The 25,591-nt window shown below is 46.3% G+C and overlaps 1 protein-coding gene across 1 annotated transcript in view; it reads right to left on the bottom strand.

The window, feature by feature from the left end:
- LOC119955499 (neural proliferation differentiation and control protein 1-like) overlaps window positions 1-25,591 on the bottom strand; it is a 224,204-nt gene that overhangs the window by 106,203 nt on the left and 92,410 nt on the right. The window contains exon 2 of the mRNA XM_038781744.1: window positions 6,010-6,141. Coding sequence (XP_038637672.1) covers window positions 6,010-6,141 — 132 coding nt within the window. The remainder of the gene's footprint in view (window positions 1-6,009; window positions 6,142-25,591) is intronic.

Raw genomic sequence — 25,591 nt, 5'->3', positions numbered from 1 at the left:
GGCAGCTCCTCCGCCCCGCTCCGGAAAACCATAAAATACTCGCTCTTGACTATGTTCAATTTACACCCAGAAAACGACCCAAATCTTTGAAGCAGCCCCATTGCATTCCCCACCAATGTTCTCGGCTCCAAAATGTACAGTGACAGATCCTCCTCACTATCCCTTTCCACAACCCCAAGCTCCTCAGCGCAATGGCCAAAGGCTCTATAGTCAGTGCAAACAGCAGGGAGGATATAGGATACCACTGCCTCATACCCCAGTGCACCACAAAGTATCCCAAATTCATATTATTAGTGGAAACACTCGCGTTCGGTTCCTTAAACAACAGCCATACCCATGCTGTGAACCTCTCCCGATTCAAAATCTTGCCATACCACCATCAAATAACCCCACTCTACCCGATCAAATACAATTGAGCATGGTCAATCCACCTACCCTGCAAACCTTTCGGTTCTGCGGGTGAGACCCACGCAGACACTGGGAGAATGTGCAAACTCCACACGGCAGTGACCCAGGGCTGGGATCGAACCCGGATCCTGGCGCCGTGAGGTAACAATGCTAACCACTGTGCCACCATGCCGCTGATAAATCAGACAGCTTCATGATAACGTTTTACTGATTCCATTCCATTATGCCCAAATTTTAATCTAAATTCAAATGACCACAAAAATAAAGAAAAATTAGGCCATTCACCTAACTTGGCTCAGCCCTCCAGAGATAACCTACAGTTTCTGCACTGCAACCATCTACTGGTTATTACATGATTCCAAGACCATTGTGCCTATTTTCCTCTGCAGATATCAATTCCACAAATTAATCAATTCTTGTCTTCTAGATTTACTTTTTCTGCAGTTTATTATTAACCTGATTAATGTGATATCTTAGATTCCTCCTCTTGCCTTTCTCTCGTCTTTCCTTCAGGAATCAGTCAAATGATTCATATTCACACCAATTCCAAGGCTTCACACATGTGAATCGATGTTCTGAGGATGAACATAATCCAATAGTTCCAGGGTCTATAGAAAATACTAAGTTAAATTCAGAACCTTCAAATTCTCACAATATTCAACTCTTTATTGCCCTTTGGTAAATTTCTCTTCTAAAAAGGGGACTGTAATTGGAGACCTGGTTGGTGTTGGGATTCTGATTTTTTTTTAAGACTGCAACCCTCTTCACCTAACCCAAAACTGTCTTTATTTGGTTAAAATTCCTACGAATAGCCTACTGACAGATGAAACTCAAAGAGCCTTTGGGGTAGCCCACAACTTTGATTTAAAAAGGCATACAGGATCTACCGACACCTTCACAACCACTTTATTAAATAAAAGAAGCACCTGCTATAATGTAGTTAAGTTGCAAAAAAAAAATGTTGCTTTTATAATAAAAAATTTTGAACAGAGTAACACAATGCAATGTGTCATCATTCTTGGAGTGGGGAACTGAAATAATTACTGAAACATTGAATCGTTACTATGGCGACTTGTCTGAACTGACCAGCTTTGATAGAAGTCAATTGCTCAGCATTGAATTAAATGTGTAGATTTAGTGCCGTTCCATTCACCTAGTAAAAAGAACCCATTACTCCAACACAAAGTTCAACATTCAGAATCACTGAGTTGCTTTTCATCCTTGCATGTTAAAAATGTATTACGGTCAGATTTCAACTTGAGAAATTGTAGTTATCCTTCACATAGCGGTCTATTCAGTATTGTATGGTGCTATGTTGGATTGCAAAACAGTCTAAATTGCCTGTTTGGATTATTTAAAAGTTCAGAGTAGGTTGTCTTCTTGAAATAATATGGTGTTATTCATCTAATGTGAGAGAAATGACTAGTTTATCATTTATGCATTTGATTTGAAGTGTTCATATTTTCCAGGTAACTTGAGTCTGTATTTTAATTGTTATTCTATTGTTCGTTTTACATCAATAGAAATTAAAAACTGCTCAGCATCTCATTTCTGTTAAATCCTTTGATGTAAAACTGGAGTTAATGGGAATCGGGGGGGGGGGGTCTCTCCACTTAGGGATGGCACAGTAGTTAGCACTGCTGCCTCACAGGGCCAGGGACCCGGATTCAATTAAGTGACTGTGTGGACTTAGCATGTTCTCCCTGCGTTTACGTGAGTTTCCTCTGGGTGCTCTGGTTTAACACAAGAAATAAGAGTAGGACAGCACGGTGGCACAGTGTTTAGCACTGCGGCTCACGCCACCGAGGTTCCAGGTTCGATCCCAGTTCTGGGTCACTGTTCATGTGGAATTTGCACATTCACTCCGTTTGAGCGTGGGTTTTGCTTACACAACCCAAAGATGTGCAGGATAGGTGGATTGGCCAGGCTAAATTGTCTCTTAATTGTGAATTGGGTACTCTAAATTTAAAAAAAAATAAAAATAGGAGTAGACCATATGACTCATTAAGCCTACTTCACCATTCAATATAACAGTGACCGATCTTGGACTTCAACTTCATTTTCCCATCCACTCCCCATATCCCTTTAATTGCCAAGTGATCAAAAATCCGTCTATCCCAGCTTTAAATGCATTCCAAGATGGTGCACCACAATCCTCTTGGAATTCCAAAGGTTCACAACCCTTGGGCAGCACGGTGACATGGTTAGCATTGGTGCCTCACGGCGCAGACGTCCCAGGTTTGATCCCGGCTCTGGGTCACTGTCCGTGTGGAGTTTGCACATTCTCCCCGTGTTTGCGTGGGTTTCGCCCCCACAAATCAAAGATGTGCAGGGTAGGTGGATTGGACATGCTAAATTGCCCCTTAATTGGAAGAAAGGGAATTGGGTACTCAATGTATAAAAAAATGTTCACAACCCTTTAAAGTGAAGTAATTTCTCTTTATCTCAGTCCTAAATGATTGGCTCCTTTACTGAGACTGTGCCCCCAGGTTTTAATCTCCTAAACAGAAACAATCTCTCAGCATCTTCCTTTTGAGCCCCTTCAGAATTTTGTAGGTTTCAATAAGGCCAACTCTCATTCTTCTAAACTCCATCAAAGAAGCCCAATTTACTCAGCCTCTCATCACAGGACAATAACCTAATTCCAGGGATCACTTGTGAACCTTCACCGTACTGCCTCCAATGCAATTATATCCTTGCCTAAATGTGGAGACCAAACTACACATCATATTCCAGATGCAGCCTGTACAGCTATGGCAGTTAGCTTGTCTATTAACCCATCGTGTGACACCTTGTCAAATGCCTTTTGGAAATCCAGGTATATATTTGGAGGTGTTCTGCTAGTTAAAAATATCAGATATTGTTTTTACACTTTAGACATCACCAACATTATACTAGCATTAACAAACCAAGACTACAGGTAATAAAGTGAAAGATTCCGTGCGATGTTCAAATTATAGGATAACGTCCACTCAAGGAACTGTAGTTAGGCCACAAAGGGAAAACATTGTTGAGAAAACATTCTAACAGCCGATTACGTGCCATGGGTTTCCTAATAAGTTCTGTCCAGGGTGAGGCCTAGCTGATCTGAACAGGTGGTGATAATGAGGATACTCATGTTTTTAGCATCCTCAGCCTCAAGCAGGGAAAACTAAATGAACCCAGGTTCCGGCTGCTTGTGACAATACAGCCTGATTTTTAAAAATTGATGCACTGATGATGGATTCTCTGCTCTTGCTTGGCGTCGTTGCAGAAAAAGGATGTTTGACTAGGCTACATACTAACAATGACATTTCGGAGTTACTGAGGACAGTAACTGTCTCATACTGAATCAAACAAAGCCAATATATTTTCCTAATTATATCGTGAAACTTCAATCATCATGCATCAGAAACCATTCTATAACCGAGGTAAATAATTGAACAGCTGGAATCAAAGCAGTTATTTTCCACAATTACAATCAATGCACCATAACATGTAATTTGTCCAAAGATGCTCTGTGTTACACAAAGCCAACAGGGGAAGCAGATGATTGTCAGAAACTCTAGATTGAAAAGCAGTTTGGTTGAAAGTGAATCGGGGTTATTTTTTTAGGATCACTTCGACAATCGCTTGCGACTCCTGGAAGTGACTCACATTTTCAGTGGACATAGATCCGCTTCCCTGGGTTCCATGTGTTCTCTCCTCAGTAACGAACAGTATCCTCGCCATGCCAGCTTTCCTACACTGAAAGCTCGAATCCCTCATCTCTATTTGTTACACAGTTTGTTGAGATAGAAACGTTGAATATTGCCATCTTTTTGGAACCTATACAGAACAAGAACCTTCCATTGAGTCTAGCATATCTGCTTGTGCAGAGGGGGAAGGGAGCAATGGGTGTGAGTCGGGAGGTGAATTTGAGGGAAGTGGTGTGAGAAGAACTGGAGAGGGGGCACGGATCAGCAGAGAACACAGAGGCAGGGATGGAGAGAAGAGGAGAGGCAGCGAGAGGCAGAGAAACAGGTAGAGAGAGAAACAGGAAAAATTGTGAAGTTAAAAAAAAAAATTGAGGGAGACACCAACACGTGTCGGGGTGGCAGCAGGAAGCGCAAGTGGGTGAGTGGGAATTTCTTTGGGGCTTGCATCCTGACTGGACTGAAAGGACAATCTTTGATGCAAAATCCAGAGTGAGAAATCTGGGTCCAGCCATTATTAAATCGGCCATTGGCAAGACCATTAGACTTGGATGTGTATGCACATTACATATTTTATTCTGTAGTTTTAATCACAGCAGCACCTCTAGTCAACTGCAACAGTAGGGAACTTTTATATAGAGGCGAGCATCATTATTGACTGCTTGTCCAAGTTGACAACACACCTGTGAATATTACATTTCTACAATGTAGTCGAGCTGTGCGGGTAACCACAGCTGCACCGTAACAAAGGGATAATTGACAACAACCGCCTATGAATGCCTTTCACTATTACATTAGGCATTTGATATTATAGTCCAACTGTATACTCAACATCTAAATATGTTTGTCCGTTAACATTTTTGGTTGCTTCAAAGGGTTAGAGGGGAATTTTCTTGAGTATTTTATTTCCTCCTTATTGGCACTCTTTTTTGCTTTTCTCAATAGATGATATGGCTGAAGGGAAATGAAGAAAGCTTCTGGTCGTGAGGTTCCAGCCATTGTGAGTGAAGCTTGATGGGCCAGCTGATCTTTTCCTGCCCATCATTTCTGTAAATGGTTAAGAGCGACAGAATACAGCCCGAAGTGACAAATCACATGCTGAGTTTTGTCACTGCGAGGATTGTTGGATCTGTCCGGCGTTGTGAGGCAGCAGTGCTAACCACTGCGCCTCCGTGCCACCCAAGTATTCAGAGATGAGTGGAGACAACACACACCAATCCCTGTATACCCCCAAGTATTTAGAATGCGAGGCTGAATGGAGAGGATGGATGCTGATGTAATCAAAGTTACAGGTTAACTTATTAATCTGCTGAAAAAATATGAGCAGAACATTTACCAACAGCTACTCACTTCTATGCCTATTCCTCAATTTCCTCCCTTCTGCTAGCTTTAACAGAAAGTGTAGTGATTCTCTCTTAGATTACAGGTTTTCCTTTAAAAGGTAACTTCCATGGGGGTGAAGGTTTGGGGTTTACGCAGCAAATAACAGATGCACAGTTTGTATTCATTCTCAAGAATGAATGGGCAACACTGGCAAGGCCAGCATTTATCATTTATGTTTAGCTGCCCTGAGATTGGGTAATTTGGGCAGTAATGGCAACCACACTTTTGTTGGACTGAGATCATAGGGGCCAGACTCGGTATGGTAAGGATGGCTGGGTTCCATTTCTAAAGGTTCAAACTGTGGGGAGATACGTGACCCAAGCTGTAAGACTGCTAGAATTTCAAGCACCTAAATTTTAAACCATCTATAAATCAGCATTGTATACAATTAACCAACTAAAGCAGACAAAAACCAAATTCACCGACACACACGATGTAAGCATCCTATCCATGAGCCCGAGGTCCAGCATCTTTTGCCCCGAAGGTCCATGGGTGGAGGAAAGAATTCAAACAAAGACAGAACTTAAACTTGTTCATTACTTACCATGCTTCTCCACACAGTTTCCTTTCTTGTCTTCAACAAACTGAGAGAGGCAAGGCCCACACTTATCCAATCCAAGTGTGCAAGTTTCCCGTCGTTGCATGGTGCAGTCCAGATTTCTGGGGCAGGTCGCAGCTGAAAGGCACAAGTGCAAACTTTAAGGTTTTGAACACTTTAGAAAGGCCAACAACAGACAAATTCTTTATTCCGTCTTCAGTACCATTCATCACCATTGATTTCCTAACTCTGTCCCTGTTCAAATAGGTTTCTTATTGAGACTTTAGAGTGCTAAAGGCACATGTGACATGTGATGTGCAGCAAAACAGCTAATCTCGTTTGTAGAGGAGCTCGAGAAGACCTTGTGCCTCCTGTGTGCGTTAAATCAATACTGGTCAATACACACTCCCTACTCTCAATCAATTTCCATCACCAGCACAAATGACACCGGTGCTGTCAACTACACTATATTAAATATAGTAAAGCATATTTACTTTCTAGCAATGTGCTTCATAGTACATTGAGAAATTTAATGGTCACAAATGTGATGCATCCAAATTATACAAGTAGAGAAAGAGTGCAAGTGTCAGATTTAAAGTTGTTCAAAGTTATGAGGTGTGTTGACAAGAGTAAAAAGAATAAATGGTTTCCACTAACACAGGGGTGGGCAAACTTTTCCGTGCAAGGGCCACATTCAGAAATTCACAATTCACAAAGGGCCGCATAGTATATTAAGTAAAATAATTACTTCACCCGGTTATGATTCTGGGCGCCTCATATAGAACATAGAACAGTACAGCACAGAACAGGCCCTTCGGCCCTCGACGTTGTGCCGAGCAATGATCACCCTACTCAAGTCAACGTATCCACCCTATACCAGTAAGTAACCCAACAGCCCCCCCCCCCCATTAACCTTAAAAAAAAAAAAAAAAAAAAATTTTGTAGTTTGCCCACCCCTGCACTAACAGGTAGGTTGGTAACGAAAGAACACAGATTTTAGATAATTAACAAACAAAATGGTAGATGAAGAATTGTGTTACGATCCAGAAAACATTCTCAAAGGATAGCAAAGCACTTCTGCAACATTTCGCAATCTATTGGATATATACTTGAAAATGAAAAGACCGCAATACAATAGCAATATTGCGGTGTGAAATCATAGAATTATACAATTTACAGTGCAGGAGACCTTTCGGCCCATCAAGTATGCACCAGCCCTGGGAAAGAGCACCCTACTTAAGTCCACACCTCCACTCTATCCCCATAACCCCACTTAACCGTTGTGGACAACTTAGGGCAATTTAGCATGGCCAATCCACCTAACCTGCACATCTTTGGACTGTGGGTTGAAACCGGAGTACCCGGAGGAAACCAACGCAGACAACGTGCAGACTCCGCACAGACAGTGACCCAAGCCGGGAATTGAACCTGGGACCCTGGAGCTGTGAAGCAACAAGAGGGCAGTGTGTGGGGGGGGGGGGGGGGGGGGGAAATAGAACGACAGCGACAGCGCGGGGGGAGGGACGCCAGCGACACAGCACGGGGGGGAGGGACGCCAGCGACAGCGCGGGGGGGGGGGACGAGGGACGCCAGCGACAGAGCACGGGGGGGGGGGAGGGACGAGGGACGACAGAGCCAGCGCGGGGGGGGGGGGGACGAGGGACGACAGAGCCAGCGCGGGGGGGGGGGGGGGGACGAGGGACGTCAGAGCCAGCGCGGGGGGGGGGGGGAAGCAAGAGGACGACAGAAGCCAGCGCCCGGGGGGGGGACGGGGGACGGACAGAGCCAGCGCGGGGGGGGGGGGGGGGGGGAGGGGAGACGAGGGCCGACCAGACCAGCGCGGGGGGGGGGGGGACGAGGGACGAGGGACGGACCAAGAGGCCAGCGCGAGGAGGTGTGCGGGGGGACGGGGGACGGAGGGCCGACAGAGCCAGCGCGGGGGGGGGGTGGGGGAGGGGGGGGCGGTGGACGAGGGACGACAAGACGCCAAGGCGGCGGGTGGGGGCGGGCAAGGGACGAACAGAGCCAGCGCTGGCGGGGACGGCGAGGGACAACAGATCCCAGCGCGGGTGGGACGCGCGAGGAAGACAGAGCCAGCGCGTGTGAGGGGGGGGGCCAGGGACGAACAGAAGCCAGCGCCGGGGGGGTCAGGCGAGGGCCGGACAGAGCCAGCGCGGGGGGGGACGGGACGAGGGACGACAGAGCCAGCGCGGGGGGGGGGGGGGGGGGGGGGGGGGGGGGGACGAGGGACGACAGATCCAGTGCGGGGGGGGGACGAGGGACGACAGAGCCAGCGCGGGGGGAGGGACGAGGGACGACAGAGCCAGCACGGGGGAGGGACGACAGAGCCAATGCGGGGGGAGGGACGACAGAGCCAGCGCGGGGGAGGGACGACAGAGCCAGCACGGGGGAGGGACGACAGAGCCAGCACGGGGGGAGGGACGAGGGATGACAGCACGGGGGAGGGACGACAGAGCCAGCGCGGGGGGAGGGACGACAGAGCCAGCACGGGGGAGGGACGACAGAGCCAGCACGGGGGTAGGGACGACAGAGCCAGCACGGGGGAGGGACGACAGAGCCAGCACGGGGGAGGGACGACAGAGCCAGCACGGGGGAGGGACGACAGAGCCAGCACGGGGGAGGGACGACAGAGCCAGCACGGGGGGAGGGACGACAGAGCCAGCACGGGGGGAGGGACGACAGAGCCAGCACGGGGGAGGGACGACAGAGCCAGCGCGGGGGGAGGGACGAGGGACGACAGAGCCAGCGCGGGGGGAGGGACGAGGGACGACAGAGCCAGCACGGGGGAGGGACGACAGAGCCAATGCGGGGGGAGGGACGACAGAGCCAGCGCGGGGGGAGGGACGACAGAGCCAGCACGGGGGGAGGGACGACAGAGCCAGCGCGGGGGGAGGGACGAGGGATGACAGCACGGGGGGAGGGACGACAGAGCCAGCGCGGGGGGAGGGACGACAGAGCCAGCACGGGGGAGGGACGACAGAGCCAGCACGGGGGAGGGACGACAGAGCCAGCACGGGGGAGGGACGACAGAGCCAGCACGGGGGAGGGACGACAGAGCCAGCACGGGGGAGGGACGACAGAGCCAGCACGGGGGAGGGACGACAGAGCCAGCACGGGGGAGGGACGACAGAGCCCAGCACGGGGGAGGGACGACAGAGCCAGCACGGGGGAGGGACGACAGAGCCAGCACGGGGGAGGGACGACAGAGCCAGCACGGGGGAGGGACGACAGAGCCAGCGCGGGGGGAGGGACGACAGAGCCAGCACGGGGGAGGGACGACAGAGCCAGCACGGGGGAGGGACGACAGAGCCAGCACGGGGGAGGGACGACAGAGCCAGCACGGGGGAGGGACGACAGAGCCAGCACGGGGGAGGGACGACAGAGCCAGCACGGGGGAGGGACGACAGAGCCAGCACGGGGGAGGGACGACAGAGCCAGCGCGGGGGGAGGGACGACAGAGCCAGCGCGGGGGGAGGGACGACAGAGCCAGCACGGGGGAGGGACGACAGAGCCAGCACGGGGGAGGGACGACAGAGCCAGCACGGGGGAGGGACGACAGAGCCAGCACGGGGGAGGGACGACAGAGCAAGCACGGGGTAGGGACGACAGAGCCAGCACGGGGGAGGGACGACAGAGCCAGCACGGGGGAGGGACGACAGAGCCAGCGCGTAGGAAGCGACGACAGCACGGGGGGGGGGGGGGGGGGGGGGGGGGACGACAGAGCCAGCGCGGGGGAGAGATTACAGAGACAGCGTGGGGGGTGGTCGGCGAGACAGCGTGGGGGGTGGGGAACACGTCAAGACAGTGTGAGACAGGCACAAAGTACAACAGCAAGGAAGTCACGCAAAGTCTCTTGTTGGTTTGGCCATAACTGGAATAGTGGGTCCAATTTATAGCAGCCTGCACTAGCTCTCCACTCTCTTACAACATGCAGGCGACACAGTAGCACAGCGTTTAGCACTGTTGCTTCACAGCGCCAGGGTCCCAGATTAGATTTCCGGCTTGGGTCACTGTCTGCGCTGAGTCTGCATGTTCTCCCCGTGTCTGCATGGGTTTTCTCCGGATGCTCGAGTTTCGTCCCACAAGTCCCGAAAGACATGCTTGTTTGGTGAATTGGACAGTCTGAATTCTCCCTCAGTGTACCGGAACAGGCGCCGGAATGTGGCGATTAGGGGCTTTTCACAGTAACTTAATTGCAGTGTTAATGTCAGCCTACTTGTGACAATAGGTGGATTGGCCATGATAAATTACCGTTAGTGTCCAAAACGGTTAAGAGGGGTTATTGGGTTACAGAGATGTATGGTGGAAGTGAGGTCTTAAGTGGGTCGGTGCAGACTCGATGGGCCGGATGGCCTCCTTCTGCAATGTATGTTCTATGTTGTAATAAAGATTATTATTATTAAATTCTGTGCACTGCACTTTAGGAAGAATGTCAAGAGCTCAGAGGAGGTGCAAAGGAGATTCACTAAAACAGTACCAGGATGAGCGACTTCAGGCTGGGATTGATCCTGAACCAGAAAAGGTTTGTGAAACGGTTTAATAGAGACATTCAACATCATAATCAGCATTTCACAAGATGAACACAAGAGGGTAAAAGCAAATGCTGGAATCTGAAATGAAAGATAAACTGCTGGAAAATCTCAGCAGGTCTGGGAGCATCTGTGGGGAGAGAAAAGAGCTAACGTTTCGAGTCCGATGACTCTTTGTCAAAGCTAACAGACAAAGTGGGAAATATTTATACTGTGGAGTGAGAATGAAAGATGAGTCATAGCCACAGGAACCCAGGGAAACCAGGTGCTAATGGCCACAGAAACCAAGGGAAAAGAGTGCTAATGGCAGTCCCCAGAGAGAACAAAAGGTGTGAAAGGCCAAACAGCAGAGAAACTAACCTCAGAGGGTAAACTGTAGATGTGGGGGGATGGTAAGGGGAAAGCAATGAGGAGAAAGGTTAAGGAAGAAAGGTGGATACGATTACAGGGGTGGGGGGGGCTAAATATATATTAAGAAAGAAATGGTAAAAGACAGTTAAAATGAAATGGGATGAAAACAAATGGGTTGAGGTGGGGTGGAGTTGATCATCTGAAGTTGCGGAATTCGATGTTGAGACCAGAAGACTGTAGCGTGCCTAACCGGAAGATGAGATGTTCCTCCAGTTTGCGTTGAGCTTCACTGGAACATTGCAGCAGACCAAGAACAGACATGTGGGCCTGGGAGCAGGGTCTTTTGTTAAAATGGCAAGCAACGGGAAGTCAGGGTCCTGAATGCGCACAGACTGAAGATGCTCAGCAAAGCGATCACCCAGTCTGCGTCTGAACTCTCCGATATAGAGACAACCATATTGGGAGCAGCGAATGCAATAGAGCAAATTGGAAGAGATGCAAGTGTTTTGCAAGATGTTAAGCATGGAAGAGGTAAAGAGACAGCTGTTACACCTTCTGCGATTGCATGGGAAGGTGCCATTTTGTGGGTATGGTGGAGGAGTGGACGAGATTATCTCGGAGGGAACGGTCTCTGCGGAATGCTGACAGAGGGAGTGAAGGGAAGATGTATTTGGTGGTGGCATTTGGTGGTGAACACAGAGGGTTTGCCTGCGGCGCTACAGGTGGAAGAAGCTCTCTTGCTCCTTCTGACCCATAGCAATACCATAAAAAGCATTTACTTGCATGACCTGACTGCTCCCACACTTCCTTTAACTGGTCCTTACCCCAGTCATGGGAGACATACCCAGAAATTTAAATGGCTGCCAGAGTCTGTGGAAGAGAGGCTCATTAGAATACTCTAATCACAGACCTTGCATCTCCTAAGCAAGTTACGCAGATACCACCATTCTCGCCGCGGTTAACCGGTCCGGTGTAGTGGTGGTTTGGGGGTCCAGTTTGACCGATTTACCCATTAATAAAACCAATAAGAATGCCAAGCACTGAAACATACTAATACTAACAAATTCAAGACACAATAATACTTGTCTGAGAGTTTAATTGGACCAGACAGCAACCGCTGTTAAAATGTGAAAGCCGTCAGCACAATCTTGAGAGAAATGTCAGCAAACATTATTCCCAATAAATGACAAATAGACTCAGATAGGCTCAGTAACGACAATTTTTTTTCAAGAGGATCACAAACGAAAATCTTAGGTTCAAAGCAAAACTAAATGCAAAGTGAAAATTGCCATATTTTGTTGTTTTTTTAAAAATGGCTCAAGATGAGAGGATCAATTTCTACTTGCTCTTCGAGCACCTAACCGTTTTGGGACATACTGTCACTGGTTCCCTTTCTGTCCCTCACCCAATTGAACTGAAATGAAATGAAAGTCGCTTATTGTCACAAAGAGGCTTCAAATGAAGTTACTGTGAAAAGCCCCTAGTCGCCACATTCCAGCGCCTGTTCGGGGAGGCTGGTACGGGAATTGAACCGTGCTGCTGGCCTGCCTTGGTCTGCTTTAAAAGCCAGCGATTTAGCCCAGTGTGCCCAGTGTACACAAGGGATGTCAGTAGGCTATTTGCTTATCAGTCAGGCACTTGGGCTGAATTTTCCCCTTCCTTGACCAAGAGTGCTGAGGCCAATTTTTCAACGCCCGTCCAGCAATCGCAGCGTAAGTGTGGCATCAAATCTAGCATTGCCTAGTTTCTATAGCTCACTTACATGCCATCAAGCAGCTCAACAGAATTCATCATTGTAAATTTCAGTCATATTTTGCAACCAACTGTATAATGGTTTCAGGTGTCTCCAAGTAACCTATTGCAACGCCAAGGATACGGACATAAGGGTATCACGCCTCTTTGATCAGAATGCTTGCATGATTTTGAACACAACCCATGTGGAAATGTGGGGAAAGTAAATACTGCTGCTGGAAGACAGGTGCAAAACCTTTCCTGACAGAAGATCATCAGCATGAAATGGTAACTCTGTTTCTCTCCCCACCAATGCTGCCAGATGTGCTGAGTATTTCCACCATTTTCTGTTCTTAGTTCAGTTTAGTACAGAGGATGGAAACTCAGGTCAGAAGCACCAGTCTCCTCAATGCACCTACTTTTCCCACAACCACCTGGCTAATTGACCGAGTTGTGGAATAGAATTTACGGTGCAGAAGGAGGCCATTTGGCCCAAAGTTTTGTACTGATCGATTATGCCCACAAAATTAGACTTCCATAGCTTATTTCACAGCTATTTGCAGTCAATAGACGGAGGGAAGTTGCAATCCATCAAGTTGGACTAGGTTTCATGCCAGACTGCAAACGACCAAAGCCAGTATGCTAGCAACAATTTGCATTTATATTACGTAGTAAAATGTCCCATATTGCTTCACAGGAAAAATCTAATTTGGCATCAAGCATGTGAGGAGTTGGCCAAGTTGGTCAAAGAGGTAGGAAGAAGGGTTTTAAAGGAGGCAAAAGAAGTGGAGAGATCAAGGGAGGACATTTCAGAGCTTTAAGCATAGGAGGCTGAAGGCCCCGATGATGGAACAATTAAACCTTGGGCTATGATAAATGCAAAAATCTCAAAAGAGCTACTGGACTGGAGGTAGGGAAAGGAAGGGAAAGGTCATGATCATGAAAACAAGGATTAGAATGTTAAAATCGGGATGTTGTCAATAACAGTCAGCAAATATTGGGATGGTAGGTGAACAGGACTTGGTGGGTGTTACAATACAGACATTAAATCATTGCAGCATGCAGTCCCCTGATGATTTAAGTTTTAATCTGTACTAACATTTAATATATTGGCCACTTTAACAGACATTATGAAAAGCTGTAATGATTAGAATTGGGACATAGTCTTCAACTTTCAGAGGCACACATTCATTCACCTATAACTTTTCAATATAGTGACCATTGTGTGCTACAAGAGCCTCTGCAACATTAGAAGGGCTCAATGATGCCAAACTCAATACAACATTTAAAGATAAATGCAGTGGTTTTGGTGAATTTTTAATTTTGTTTTTCTTTTTTAAATTTAGGGTACCCAATTCATTTTTTCCAATTAAGGGGAAATTCAGTGTGGCCAATCCACCTACCCTGCACATCGTTAGGTTGTGGGGGTGAAACCCATGCAAACACGGGGAGAACATGCAAACTCCACACGGACAGTGACCCAGAGTCGGGATCGAACCTGGGACCTCGGCATCGTGAGGCAGTGCTGACTACTGCGACACCGTGCTTTCCTTTGGTGAATTTTGAATATGTGATATCATTTCAGTTGGTGCCACTGGGGAGCACATAGTACAGCAGTGGGTGACACGGTGGAGAGGGGGCTTATTGGGGCCAGGAGGTTTAAGTGATTCAGAAAACTTTGCATTGCAGGTCGAGAGTGTAGAATTCTGCATTAGTTATCTCTTTCAAGTACTGCCCCGCCACAATCTTCACTTTTTTTTTCCTCTCCTGAAGATACTGACTTGTGCCGAGGAAATTAGGGAAAAGTTCCAGACACAAAGTACAGGCTACATTTTATGTTTCCCCCCACCAAGCAGGTTTCCAACAGGGGTGGCAAATAAAGGTAGAGCAGGGTGCCCACGCTACCACATTCCCATTCATCCCCACGCTCACACCCATAATACAAGGGTCAGGCGTGTGCCAAAAACAGCAGCCCACCCACCATATTAAGAGATAATCAAAAGGTCAGTTAGGATAGTTGCCAAGCCAATTGACTAATATGTTGCCCATGCCATTAAACGTTTGTCAGCCAGATTTTAAAAATAAATTCTTCAAAGGGTGCAAAGGAAAGTTGTGGGGGAATGGTGCTGCCCTCCGCAGATCGGGTTGGCCCCTTTAAGATACAACACTCTCATTTCTTCCTACCCGCCTGTTGCCTTGAAACTCACCACCCCCACCATAACCGGTCAAAACCCTGGCTGCTCACGATCCTGGACTTGGCAACTTCCAGGGATCCATCGCTCCTTCTGCCATCCTGGCAGCACCCATTAATGCGTTCATGACATTTCCAGGCCTGCCTTTGCGCTTTTATGGCTGTGGGGAAGTCTGGCATGGAGCAGGTTGGCTCCGGGTCGATCTTGCTTCCGGGCGGCGGCGGCTGTCTGCATTCCCAGAATATTCAGCCCACAAATGACATTTCACCCAAGTGATTATTGCAACCACTGAACATTGGCAGGCCACTGTGCATCACAATTAGGCCTAATCCCATTCCATCCTCACTAGCATGGTTTTCAGCCACAGTTACTGGATTGTAATCAGAAGTGGGAACCCAGGGCGGCACAGAAGTGGGAACTCAAATAAAATGTTGCCCAAGGTCACCAAAGCCAAGTGCTCCAGCTGCTGTCCCAGGTGCGCACAGCCACCCAGCACAGACTGTTTCGGCAATGATTCGCTACTAAGTATGGTTGTCCACCAAGAAACTGTTACAGGTCATGGATTCTGGGGGTTATTCAGCTGACGAGCCTGATCCTAGAGATGCATCTTCGACCGCACACTTGGCAGGTGATTCCGGAAGGTGGAGTTGGTCCTTGGACTCTAGACCGCTGGCATTACTTTTTAAGGCTCCTTTTCAGGTTCTCCTCTTGTCGTTGGGTGTCCTCAAAGAATTGTGCTCCTTAAATCAGGACTTCTCTTTTGAGCAAGAGTATTCCAGGCATTGGCTCCCATGCTGAATTTCGTGAGGCAAGCATTCAAGGTATCATCTTTGAAGCACTTAATTTGTTGTCCTCTTGTTTGGATGCCTTCCTTGAACTGTGCAAAGATTTGTTTTGGCAGTCATGACTCTAACATCTTAAGCACATGGCCAACCCAGTGGAGTTGGTTTTGGATGATCATGGTCTTGATGCTCGTGTTCTTGGCTCTTTCAAGGACACTGACGTTAGTATGCCTGTCCTCCAGTTGATGTGAAGAATCAGTCTCCGACAGCATTAATGGTACCTTTCCAGGGTCTTGAGGTGGCGTCTGTACGTCATCCAAGTTTGAGCGGTATAGAAGAGTTGGGATTACGATGCACTAGGTTCTTGGTATCACCACAGATGTCAGTCGTCAAAGACGCTCATCCTTGGGTGGCCGAAGGAGGCACAGGCAGATTGGATACGACATTGGATCTCCTCTCGCATCAATGAGAGGTGGCTCCCTAGGTTGGGAAATGTTCCATGTTTGGATGGATGTCTCGATTGATCTTGATGGAGGAAGAGTCTGGATCGTGCCCTGGGGTGGATTGGTAAAGGACTTTAGTCTTCTTGAGGTTGAGGCAGAGATATATTTCCACAAAGGTGTCAAGTACGGCTTGGAGATTCTCTTCTAAGAGTGGAGATGGCAATGTTATTCGCCGATTGAAGTTCCATGAGCAATGTCAGTGTTGTTTGCTTGGGGCAGCACGGTAGCATTGTGGATAGCACAATTGCTTCACAGCTCCAGGATCCCAGGTTCGATTCCGGCTTGGGTCACTGTGCGGAGTCTGCACATCCTCCCAGTGTGTGCGTGGGTTTCCTCCGGGTGCTCCGGTTTCCTCCCACAGTCCAAAGATGTGCACGTTAGGTGGATTGGCCATGATAAATTGCCCTAAGTTGTCCACAAAGGTTAGGTGGGGTTATGGGGATAGGGTGGAAGTGTTGACATTGGGTAGGGTGCTCTTTCCAAGAGCCGGTGCAGACGCGATGGGCCAAATGGCCTCCTTCTGCACTGTAAATTCTATGACAATCTATGAATTTCAATCAGTTGAGGTTGAAAGGCTTTCCAGACATTCTGTAGATGATGTCCACTCCACTGCAAAGCTTGCTCGAGACAAGGTAAAGGATGGTGTTGATGAAGATGGAGAAAAAGGCGAGAACAGTCACACAGCCCTGCTTGACTCCAATCTTGACCGCTAAGGTTTCTGTCTTATTTCAAGCGGTGAGGACGGTCACCGTCATCATGATGTGGAGGATGAAGAATTTATCTGGACAGCTGCCCTTCGACATGGTCTTCCATAGTACCTCCCGATTGACTGAGTCAAAAGTCTTGGTCAGATCGATGAAGTCCATGTAAAATGGCTGATGTTTTAGGCATTTCTCTTGAAGTTGTCGAGCAGCGAAAATCAAGTCCATTATTCCACTGTTTGGTCGGAACCCATAGTATCTTTCCAGAAGGATTTCTTCAGAGACTGAGAGAAGGCGGCTAGCAAGGATTCAAGTGATAATCTTGCTGGTTATGGAATGTAGGGAGATTTCTTGTAGTTTCCACCATCCGTTTGTCTCCTTTTTTGAAGATGGTGGCAATGACAGCACCCAGTGGTCTCTGTCCCAGATTTCCAGCTGATGATGATGATGGAAATGATGGATGATCTCTTCTCCAAGTTTGAACATTTCCACTGGGATCCTGTCTACTCAGTAGCACAGACTTCTATGTGGATTAGTAAAAAGCATGGTCCTAACCCACTAGACCGAGCTTTTCAAAACAATGTCATAGGATAACCATAGCTAAATCATTTTTCTTTCGTATCACATTTTTAATCTTAATTTAAATTAAGATACAAACACTTGACTTTTGCCTAGCTCATATTCAGATCATCACACAAGTCTTCCTCATGCATGCAGTCACTGATTTTAATTCTCCATTCCTAGTAGTGGGAGCATAAATTATTCACAGCATCTCCAAGCTGGGGGAGTGCGCATTCCGTCAGAACACCTTATGATCCCAGCTAGAGTACACTTAGATAGACGCTGGGTGATGGTTGACCCAAGTTCAGCTTGGCTAACCACATTTACTATCTTGGCTCACATTTGCAAGTGGCACTTTCGTAAGACTGCACGCGAGCTTTTGTTGCCACTCCAATACAAAGGCACCAAATTCCCAAATTTGGTCTGCAGAAACACAGTAAAATGTGAAAATCCACTGGAGGCTGTATGGAACTCCTCGGGCTGTATATTTCACATGAAATGCATGGCAAATTTCAGGTGCATTGCAATTGTACTGAGACATCTCAGAATGCAACATAATGTAGGGAGAAAAGTCGAATTTTATTGGTTTTCTGTAATATCTAGTTTGAAATGTTTTGCAAAGCAAGTTCCAATTTTAAAAAAATGTTTAAGATTTGACATTTTTATTTTTAACATAATAATACAGCACCCAAAAACAAGGATGGGAAAAGCAGATACAGCTTAACCCACATGAGCAAATTAGGGAAACAGAAGAACATCACAGTTGGCTTAATACCATCATTCAATTATCCAGCACAGCCTTCTCTTCCAGGATGATTCATACCCATGTAGGAGCAAGGAATGGATTTGTCATACCCACACTTGCTAAAGCAAAACAAAAGAAGTTACAAGCATTCGGGATAACGCAACAAAACCCCAAACCCTGGCCCAAGGCAGAACCACAATTATACCGAAAGGGGAGGGAGAGAGGACCTGCAACAGCAACAGTGTATTCAGATTCTGGTCAGGCCCATCAGGCCTCCCAAGGAAGAAGAAAAAAGAACCTCAATCCAAGGATCGAATTAACTCTAGCCACAATATCCTTCACCCCACCCCAACTCCACTCGTCTTCTTCATATACAAGACGGGGGTGACAAGTGTCACACCTCCCCCAACCATAAGGATTAAAAGACAATTACCAGGAGTAAAACTATGTAAACTTTCTATAATCGACTCAGAATGGTCTGAATAACACAGGATAACAAGATAAGGATAATAATGGTACAGACTATTCTCACACATTTCGCACACCCCTTCAGGGAAAAAGACAACAATAAAATAAAATCAACAATATGATCAACAGGAGTCACAAATCAGGATTTTCAAAATACCACAATGAAGATTGCAGGATAACTACGTCTTCCAAGTTGCACGAAAAGGCAAAGGAGAAGGCAAGATCAACGCAAACTCTCCAGAAGTCCATCAACTGAAGCATCATCACTTCCATCATGCCGCCTCTCCATTATCCAGGCATTCTAAAGCCTTGGCCCCGACCGAGGAGAAATGGCCCGACCTACTCAACCACCTCAAACTCCTCACTAAGTTGGGGCAGCACGGTGGCACAGTGGTTAGCACTACTGCCTCACGGCAGCAAGGTCCCAGGTTCGATCCCGACTCTGGGTCACTGTCCATGTGGAGTTTGCATATTCTCCCCGTGTTTGCGTGGGTTTCGCCCCCCACAATCCAAAGATGTGCATGGTAGGTGGATTGGTCACACTAAATTGACCCTTAACTGGAAAAAATCAATTGGGTCTCTAAATTTGCAAAAAAAAAGTAGGGTGCTCTTTCCAAACCTGATGCAGCCAGCCTCCAAATCAAGTTTATGAAAGCATGGCATCAATTCTCAAACTCAGTTTGGAATTCATCTCCCATTTCTCGCCAGAGACTGGGCTCCGGGGGAAATCCTGCCCAGCCCTCCGATCTTCCACCAAGGCAACATCTTCGAAGGCATTAATTATCCGATTCACGCAGCACCGCCAAGGCGAGAGCTCGTTCAGCAGCAATTGCGCCACTTGCAGCTGGACCCCACCCCAGCTCCCTCTGACTGCCACAGAGAAAACAAGGTTTTAAGCATTTTCCTCTTAGCTCTTTCTCATAAAAAGACGAATCAGGAACTTGGATATGGCGCAGGCCATGTAAACCCAAGAATAAATAAGAAAGAAATGTGCACCAGGATGAAACAACAGATTAAAACACATGCAGAGCCCGAACTTGTGAAATGCAACCATGTGACCCCCAAATCTACAATTTTTACAAATAAAGTATATTTTTGGGAGAACAAAAAATAAGAAAATCCAGGTGGGAAGAATTCAAGAAATTACTTTCCTCCCTAGGCTTCAAGACAGAAGAAATTAAATAAGAACGTGAAGCCAACAGCAAACAAAGGAAGCCATTCAAAAAGGCAATGCCCACGAGGACTCTTATCTGACTGAATTCAGCAACACTTGAAATGAGATGCAAGAGCTAAAGTAAAAACCTGACAAAACAAGGAATAATAAAGCCACCATGTAAAACCTGTTTTAGCCGAGCATTTCCATGGCAGTAATCCTTATTAGTGTCACAAGTAGGCTTACATTAATACGGCAATGAAGTTACTGTGAAAATACCCTAGTCGCCACACTCCGGCGCCTGTTCAAAACTGCAGAAATAAAAGTGCTGGAAATAGTCAGCAGGTCTGGCAGCATCTGTGGAGAGAAACAGTGCTAACGTTTCAAATTAAAAATGATTCTGCAGAACTAGAGGGAGGCTGGATTATTTAAACAGCAATAGCTTGTGATCTGCTTCATAATGCAGACAACTCGGCTCTGTATATAATTCAAGCACACCATCATGCGTATATTCTCTGGAGGCGTGCTTAGGTACCAAAGGCAACCAAAGCTGGAGTTCCTTATTTATCAGTCAAAATGTGCAATTAAACACTTTGCAATGAAGCAACAGTCAACAAATTGAACCAACAGTATATTGTTTGTATTCTCAAATAAAGGACTGGTGCTCAGGACATCTGCAAAGAACATTACGGCATGTAGGCAACAAGCAGACTGCGAACGCCAGGTAGACTGTTTCAAAGGAACTAGCAGTGCCACATCTTGCAAGGGGACACCAAAATGCAAAACAGGAAACAACGCCATGTTTAATAACATTATTCATGCCAAAACATAACCTTTAAAAAAATGCAAGTTATCAAGTGCTACATTAACAAGTGACCAGCAGAACATGTGAACATGCTACACAACTTGATTGATGTCTCTTTTATACAGGTGGGGCAATATAGAATTTATTTGTTTGATGGGCAGTTTTTATTATTTTAAGAAATAAGAACAGAAGACCTTCCATCAATAAGATGGCTGATGAGGCCATGGTTTTAATTCTACTTTCCTGTCTGCACGCCATAAACCAGTCATGCCCTTAAATGCTTTGGTTGTTAATGCCCTTTCTTGCAACCTCTATATTCAGAGATTGCTACTGACAGAAGAGCCTAGGTAATAGTTGGCCCACAATGCAAACTCAATTCTGGCATTTTTAAAATCCCAACAGCAATGGTTGTTTTTTTTTCCTGACTCTCCTTCACATAGTCCTCATTTATGAACTTGACCAATTCTTTTCAGAGATGGTTTTTGCCAACTTTGCCAATCCAAACCAGGTTGAGGTGGGATAACAAGCTGGAAATAGTCATCAGAGAGAGAAAAAAAACAACTTTTCATCACAAGGTCTAACTGAATTGCTTTTTCAAAACCCCAATCTCATTTAGGGTCATACTCTATTTATGTAACATATATCTCAGATTTGAAGTACTTGGTCTGGTGATATGCATCACTAAATACACAAGGGGTTAATGTAGATACACTAGGACACTGTAAATACACAAGGGGTTAATGTAAATACACTAGAACTAAATAAACACTAGAGGGAGCACCAGAGACATGATGACACACAGACATTCAGTAAGATAGGACATGACCAATGGCAGTCAAGACACACCCAGAGGTGAAATGAAATGAAAATCGCTTATTGTCACGAGTAGGCTTCAATGAAGTTACTGTGAAAAGCCCCTAGTCGCCACATTCCGGCGCCTGTCCGGGGAGGCTGGTACGGGAATCGAACCGTGCTGCTGGCCTGCTTGGTCTGCTTTAAAAGCCAGCGATTTAGCCTGGTGAGCTAAACCAGACACTGCCACAACGGGGCTACCCATATAAAAGGACAGGGCACACATGCTCTTTCTCTTTCTATAGGCAACACAGGGGCAGATCAGGGAAGAATCACACCCACCGCATGGATTAGAGCAGACTGGTTAGTTAGAATGAGTTACTATAGTTAGATTAGCAGGAGAGTCGAACTCAAGTAGGAGAATTGATAACTGTTCAATAAAATGTGTGAAATCTATCTCCAAGTCTGAACCTTCCTTTGTCAGAGTATACATCAAGGAAGTAGCTTATGCTACGTGAAGAAGCATAACACAACACTTGGGAGGAAATAAATTACACAGCTTGGAGGGTTGGGCAGATATGGGAATGAGGTTAATTGGATCACTAAATCAAAGAGCCAGCACAGGCTGGGCTGAGTGGCCTCCTTCCATGCTGTGTTGTTTAAAGATCCCACGATATAAGTCGATTAAAAGGTCAAGATGATAAAAAGAACGTCACTCTAACAAATTAACATTCCGAGATTAAGATCCTCATTTAAGAGTATTCGTGAGAAATAAATGTCTTTTGAATAACTTTAAAGCAAAAAAAACATTTGCAGTGTTCTGGCAACATGATTTGTCAAAGTTGCCTTGGTTGCTGTGTAAGGCTACATTCAAACATTGGTTTATTTAAAGCTTTGCTGCCTGGATTAATTATAAACCCCCTTTCTTCTGACAATGAACTGCTGCAAAGCTTTGCTGTCCGGATTAATTATAAACCCCATTTCTTCTGACAATGAACTGCTGCAAAGACTGAAAAATACCATCATACTTTCTGTAAAACAACAGATCAATCTTAAAAAATAATTATATTCAATTGATCTTGTGTTCTATTTATACGAATCCTCCCACACAACGTACATCAGCACTGGCTTTAAAAGGACTAGACTAAGGTCCCAGGCTAAACAGAATTCTAGAGCAACTGCAGTCAGCACCTTAAGACACAAAAGGGGCTCCAAACATTTCCAGAAATTATAGTTAAGAAAAGATTTCAAGTCAAATTTAAAAGCTGGTAGAACGGTTGCGCTATTTTCTGCAAATTGATCAGAGAAGAGGAGCAATTCTTGTGTGGCTTATGTTGCACCAAGTTTAGCAATCAGCAGGGTACGCGACAACGGTTATTCAGTTCTACGGCTGATAAGTTCATCTCCCATGATATACCATTAGTTACAAACACCCCACTATGCACTGTGTGTTGGGTATATGTAGTAATCAACAGATCAGTATGGGCATCTCGTCTGATGCTCACAACTCAGTAGAAACTGTTTTGATATACTGGTCGAAGCCAAGAAGACAAAGGAGTCTGGAATCCAATTTAAAACGTTCAGCCTAACGAGTGTCTGTTATAAAGAACAAAGAAAATTACAGCACAGGAACAGGCCCTTCGGCCCTCCCAGCCTGCGCCGATCCAGATCCTTTATCTAAACCTGTCTCCAATTTTCCAAGGTCTACTTCCCTCTGTTCCCGCCCGTTCATATACCTGTCTAGATGCCTCTTAAATGATGCTATCGTGCCCGCCTCTACCACCTCCGCTGGTAAAGCGTTCCAGGCACCCACCACCCTCTGCGTAAAAAACTTTCCACGCACATCTCCCTTAAAACTTTCCCCCTCTCATCTTGAAATCGTGACCCCTTGTAACTGACACCCCCACTCTTGGGAAAGCTTGTTGCTATCCACCCTGTCCATACCTCTCAATTTTGTAGACCTCAATCATGTCCCCCCTCAACCTCCGTCTTTCCAACGAAAACAATCCTAATCTACTCAACCTTTCTTCATAGCTAGCACCCTCCATACCAGGCAACATCCTGGTGAACCTCCTCTGCACCCTCTCCAAAGCATCCACATCCTTCTGGTAATGTGGCGACCAGAACTGCACGCAGTATTCCAAATGTGGCCGAACCAAAGTCCTATACAACTGTAACATGACCTGCCAACTCTTGCAAAGGACACACTGGCTACAAGATGGTCTAAGGTATTAGCCAAGGCCAATTACAACATACCAGTTATCAAGTGCATCTAATTATATTGCAAGCAGCAGCTTGGCTGGCTGAGAGCTTTCTCTAAACTCAAGGTGGCACAGTGGCTAGCACCATTGCCTCAGCACCAGGGCCCCAGGTTCAATTCTGGCCTTGGGCGACGGCGTGGAGCTTGCACATTCTCCCAGTGTGTGGGTTTCCTCCGGGTGCTCCGATTTCCTCCCAGAGTCCAAAGATGTGCACGTCAGGTGAATTGGCCATGCTAAATTGCCCCTTAGTGTTCAAAGGTTGAATGGGTAAGGGCAGCACGGTGGTGCAGTAGTTAGCACTGCTGCCTCCTGGCTCCATGTGGAGTTTGCACATTCTCCCCGTGTCTGCACGGGTTTCGCCTCCACAACACAAAGGTGTGCAGGTTAGGTGGATTGGCCAGGCTAAATTGCCCCTGAATTGGAAAAATCAATTGGGTACTCTAATTATTTTTTTAAAGGTTGAGTGGGTGTACAAGGACTGGGCGGGGAGGCACCTGGGTGGGGTGCTTTTTTGGAGGGTCAGTGCAGATTCGATGCGCCAAGTGGCCTCCTTCTACACCATAGGGATTCTGAGTCGCAATTAAAGTAAAGTTCACATTTTGCCTGAAGCCATATAACTGGACACCTATCAGTACTTTTTTCCTTTCTGCATATCAGGAGCCACAAAGTGCACTGCGCCCAATAAACACTATTTTCATTTTGCTCCTTTTCCTTGGGGAGCTGTGTGGAGAAGCATACAGAACTAAAACAACTCCATTTGCTGTCGGCAAAATTTGCCTCCAAACATAAAACCAATGGCAATGCAAACAAACTATATACAAAGTAATGCAGGCCGTTAAAATATTGTCTATTTTTCCTTAGGGATTTTGGCAATTTCACTTGGCTGGAGCTGGGCACCTCATTTCACTCTCAAAAAGCCTTTTTGCTTTGGATAATGGATCTTGGCATATGCAGAGAAATTGTCTCCATGACAACTGCCCATAAGCTGAAACAAATATGTTACTAATGGCCCATACTCCACTTTGACAGCTAGCTAGGGTTTAAAAAAAAACCTTTGAAGCTTATGAAATGTTGTTTTAAAATGAATGCCAACAGCTGTTGAATTGTCTTTTCAGTGCCAACCGAGATTGTGCAGTTTGCAGTTTCAAGGGTAACCTAGTCAAGCGAGTGGAAATATCACAATGCAAATTAAGCAGTGTCCCCGTGTCTGTTTCCTCTGGGTGCTCCTGTTTCCCCCCATTGTCCAAAGATTTGAAGGTTGGATGGATGAGGCATACTACACTTGTCCCTTTCTGTCCAGAGATGTGCAGGTGATAGGGCGTGGGAGTGGGCACGGACAGGGTGCTCTTTCAGAAGGTTGATGCAGATTCGATGGGCCAAATGGCCTGCTTCTGCACTGGAGGGGTGAAGAAACAGCCTCTGAAACGTGGTTCTAAAATTTAATACTGCATCTTAAAATATATATACTCCTCGGCCATAAAATGCCTCAATCTAAAATCAAGATGCACCCTCTTGCCTCTTCCCCACGCCAGTATTTTCTTTCCTCCTACCCTGGGGGTCGGGCAGTGAGAGGAAGGGAGTCGGGCGGTGAGCATCATTCCTCCCATTAGAAATGACAAAACAAAGACTTAGGTATTTTGTTAATAATAACTTTTTAATTCTTACCCGATTACCCACTCCTCAGTGGCTCCTACTCCTTGAGGTGTATTGTTATGCGCCAGGGTTTAGAGACCCCAGAGTGTATAATGGAGTCCACCTGACCCACAACTTTTAATAGATTGTGGTATGGGGAGAACACTCTACAGGTGTGGTACAGCAAAAATGGAAAAGTATTTTTAAAAGCAAAACAATGTTTTTTCTATGAACTCAAGTTAACCTTTTTAAAACATAGTGAACATCTTAGCAACCATTAATTCAAATACAACCCCCAAAAAATACACTAAGTAATTCTTACTTTCCTTTTAACATCCATAAGACTTAAATCAAAACCTTT

This window comes from Scyliorhinus canicula, chromosome 21, assembly GCF_902713615.1.
Source record: "Scyliorhinus canicula chromosome 21, sScyCan1.1, whole genome shotgun sequence".
NCBI lineage: Eukaryota > Metazoa > Chordata > Chondrichthyes > Carcharhiniformes > Scyliorhinidae > Scyliorhinus > Scyliorhinus canicula.
The sequence above is the reverse complement of the archived record's forward strand: the minus strand, read 5'-3'. Positions and strand labels throughout refer to the sequence as shown.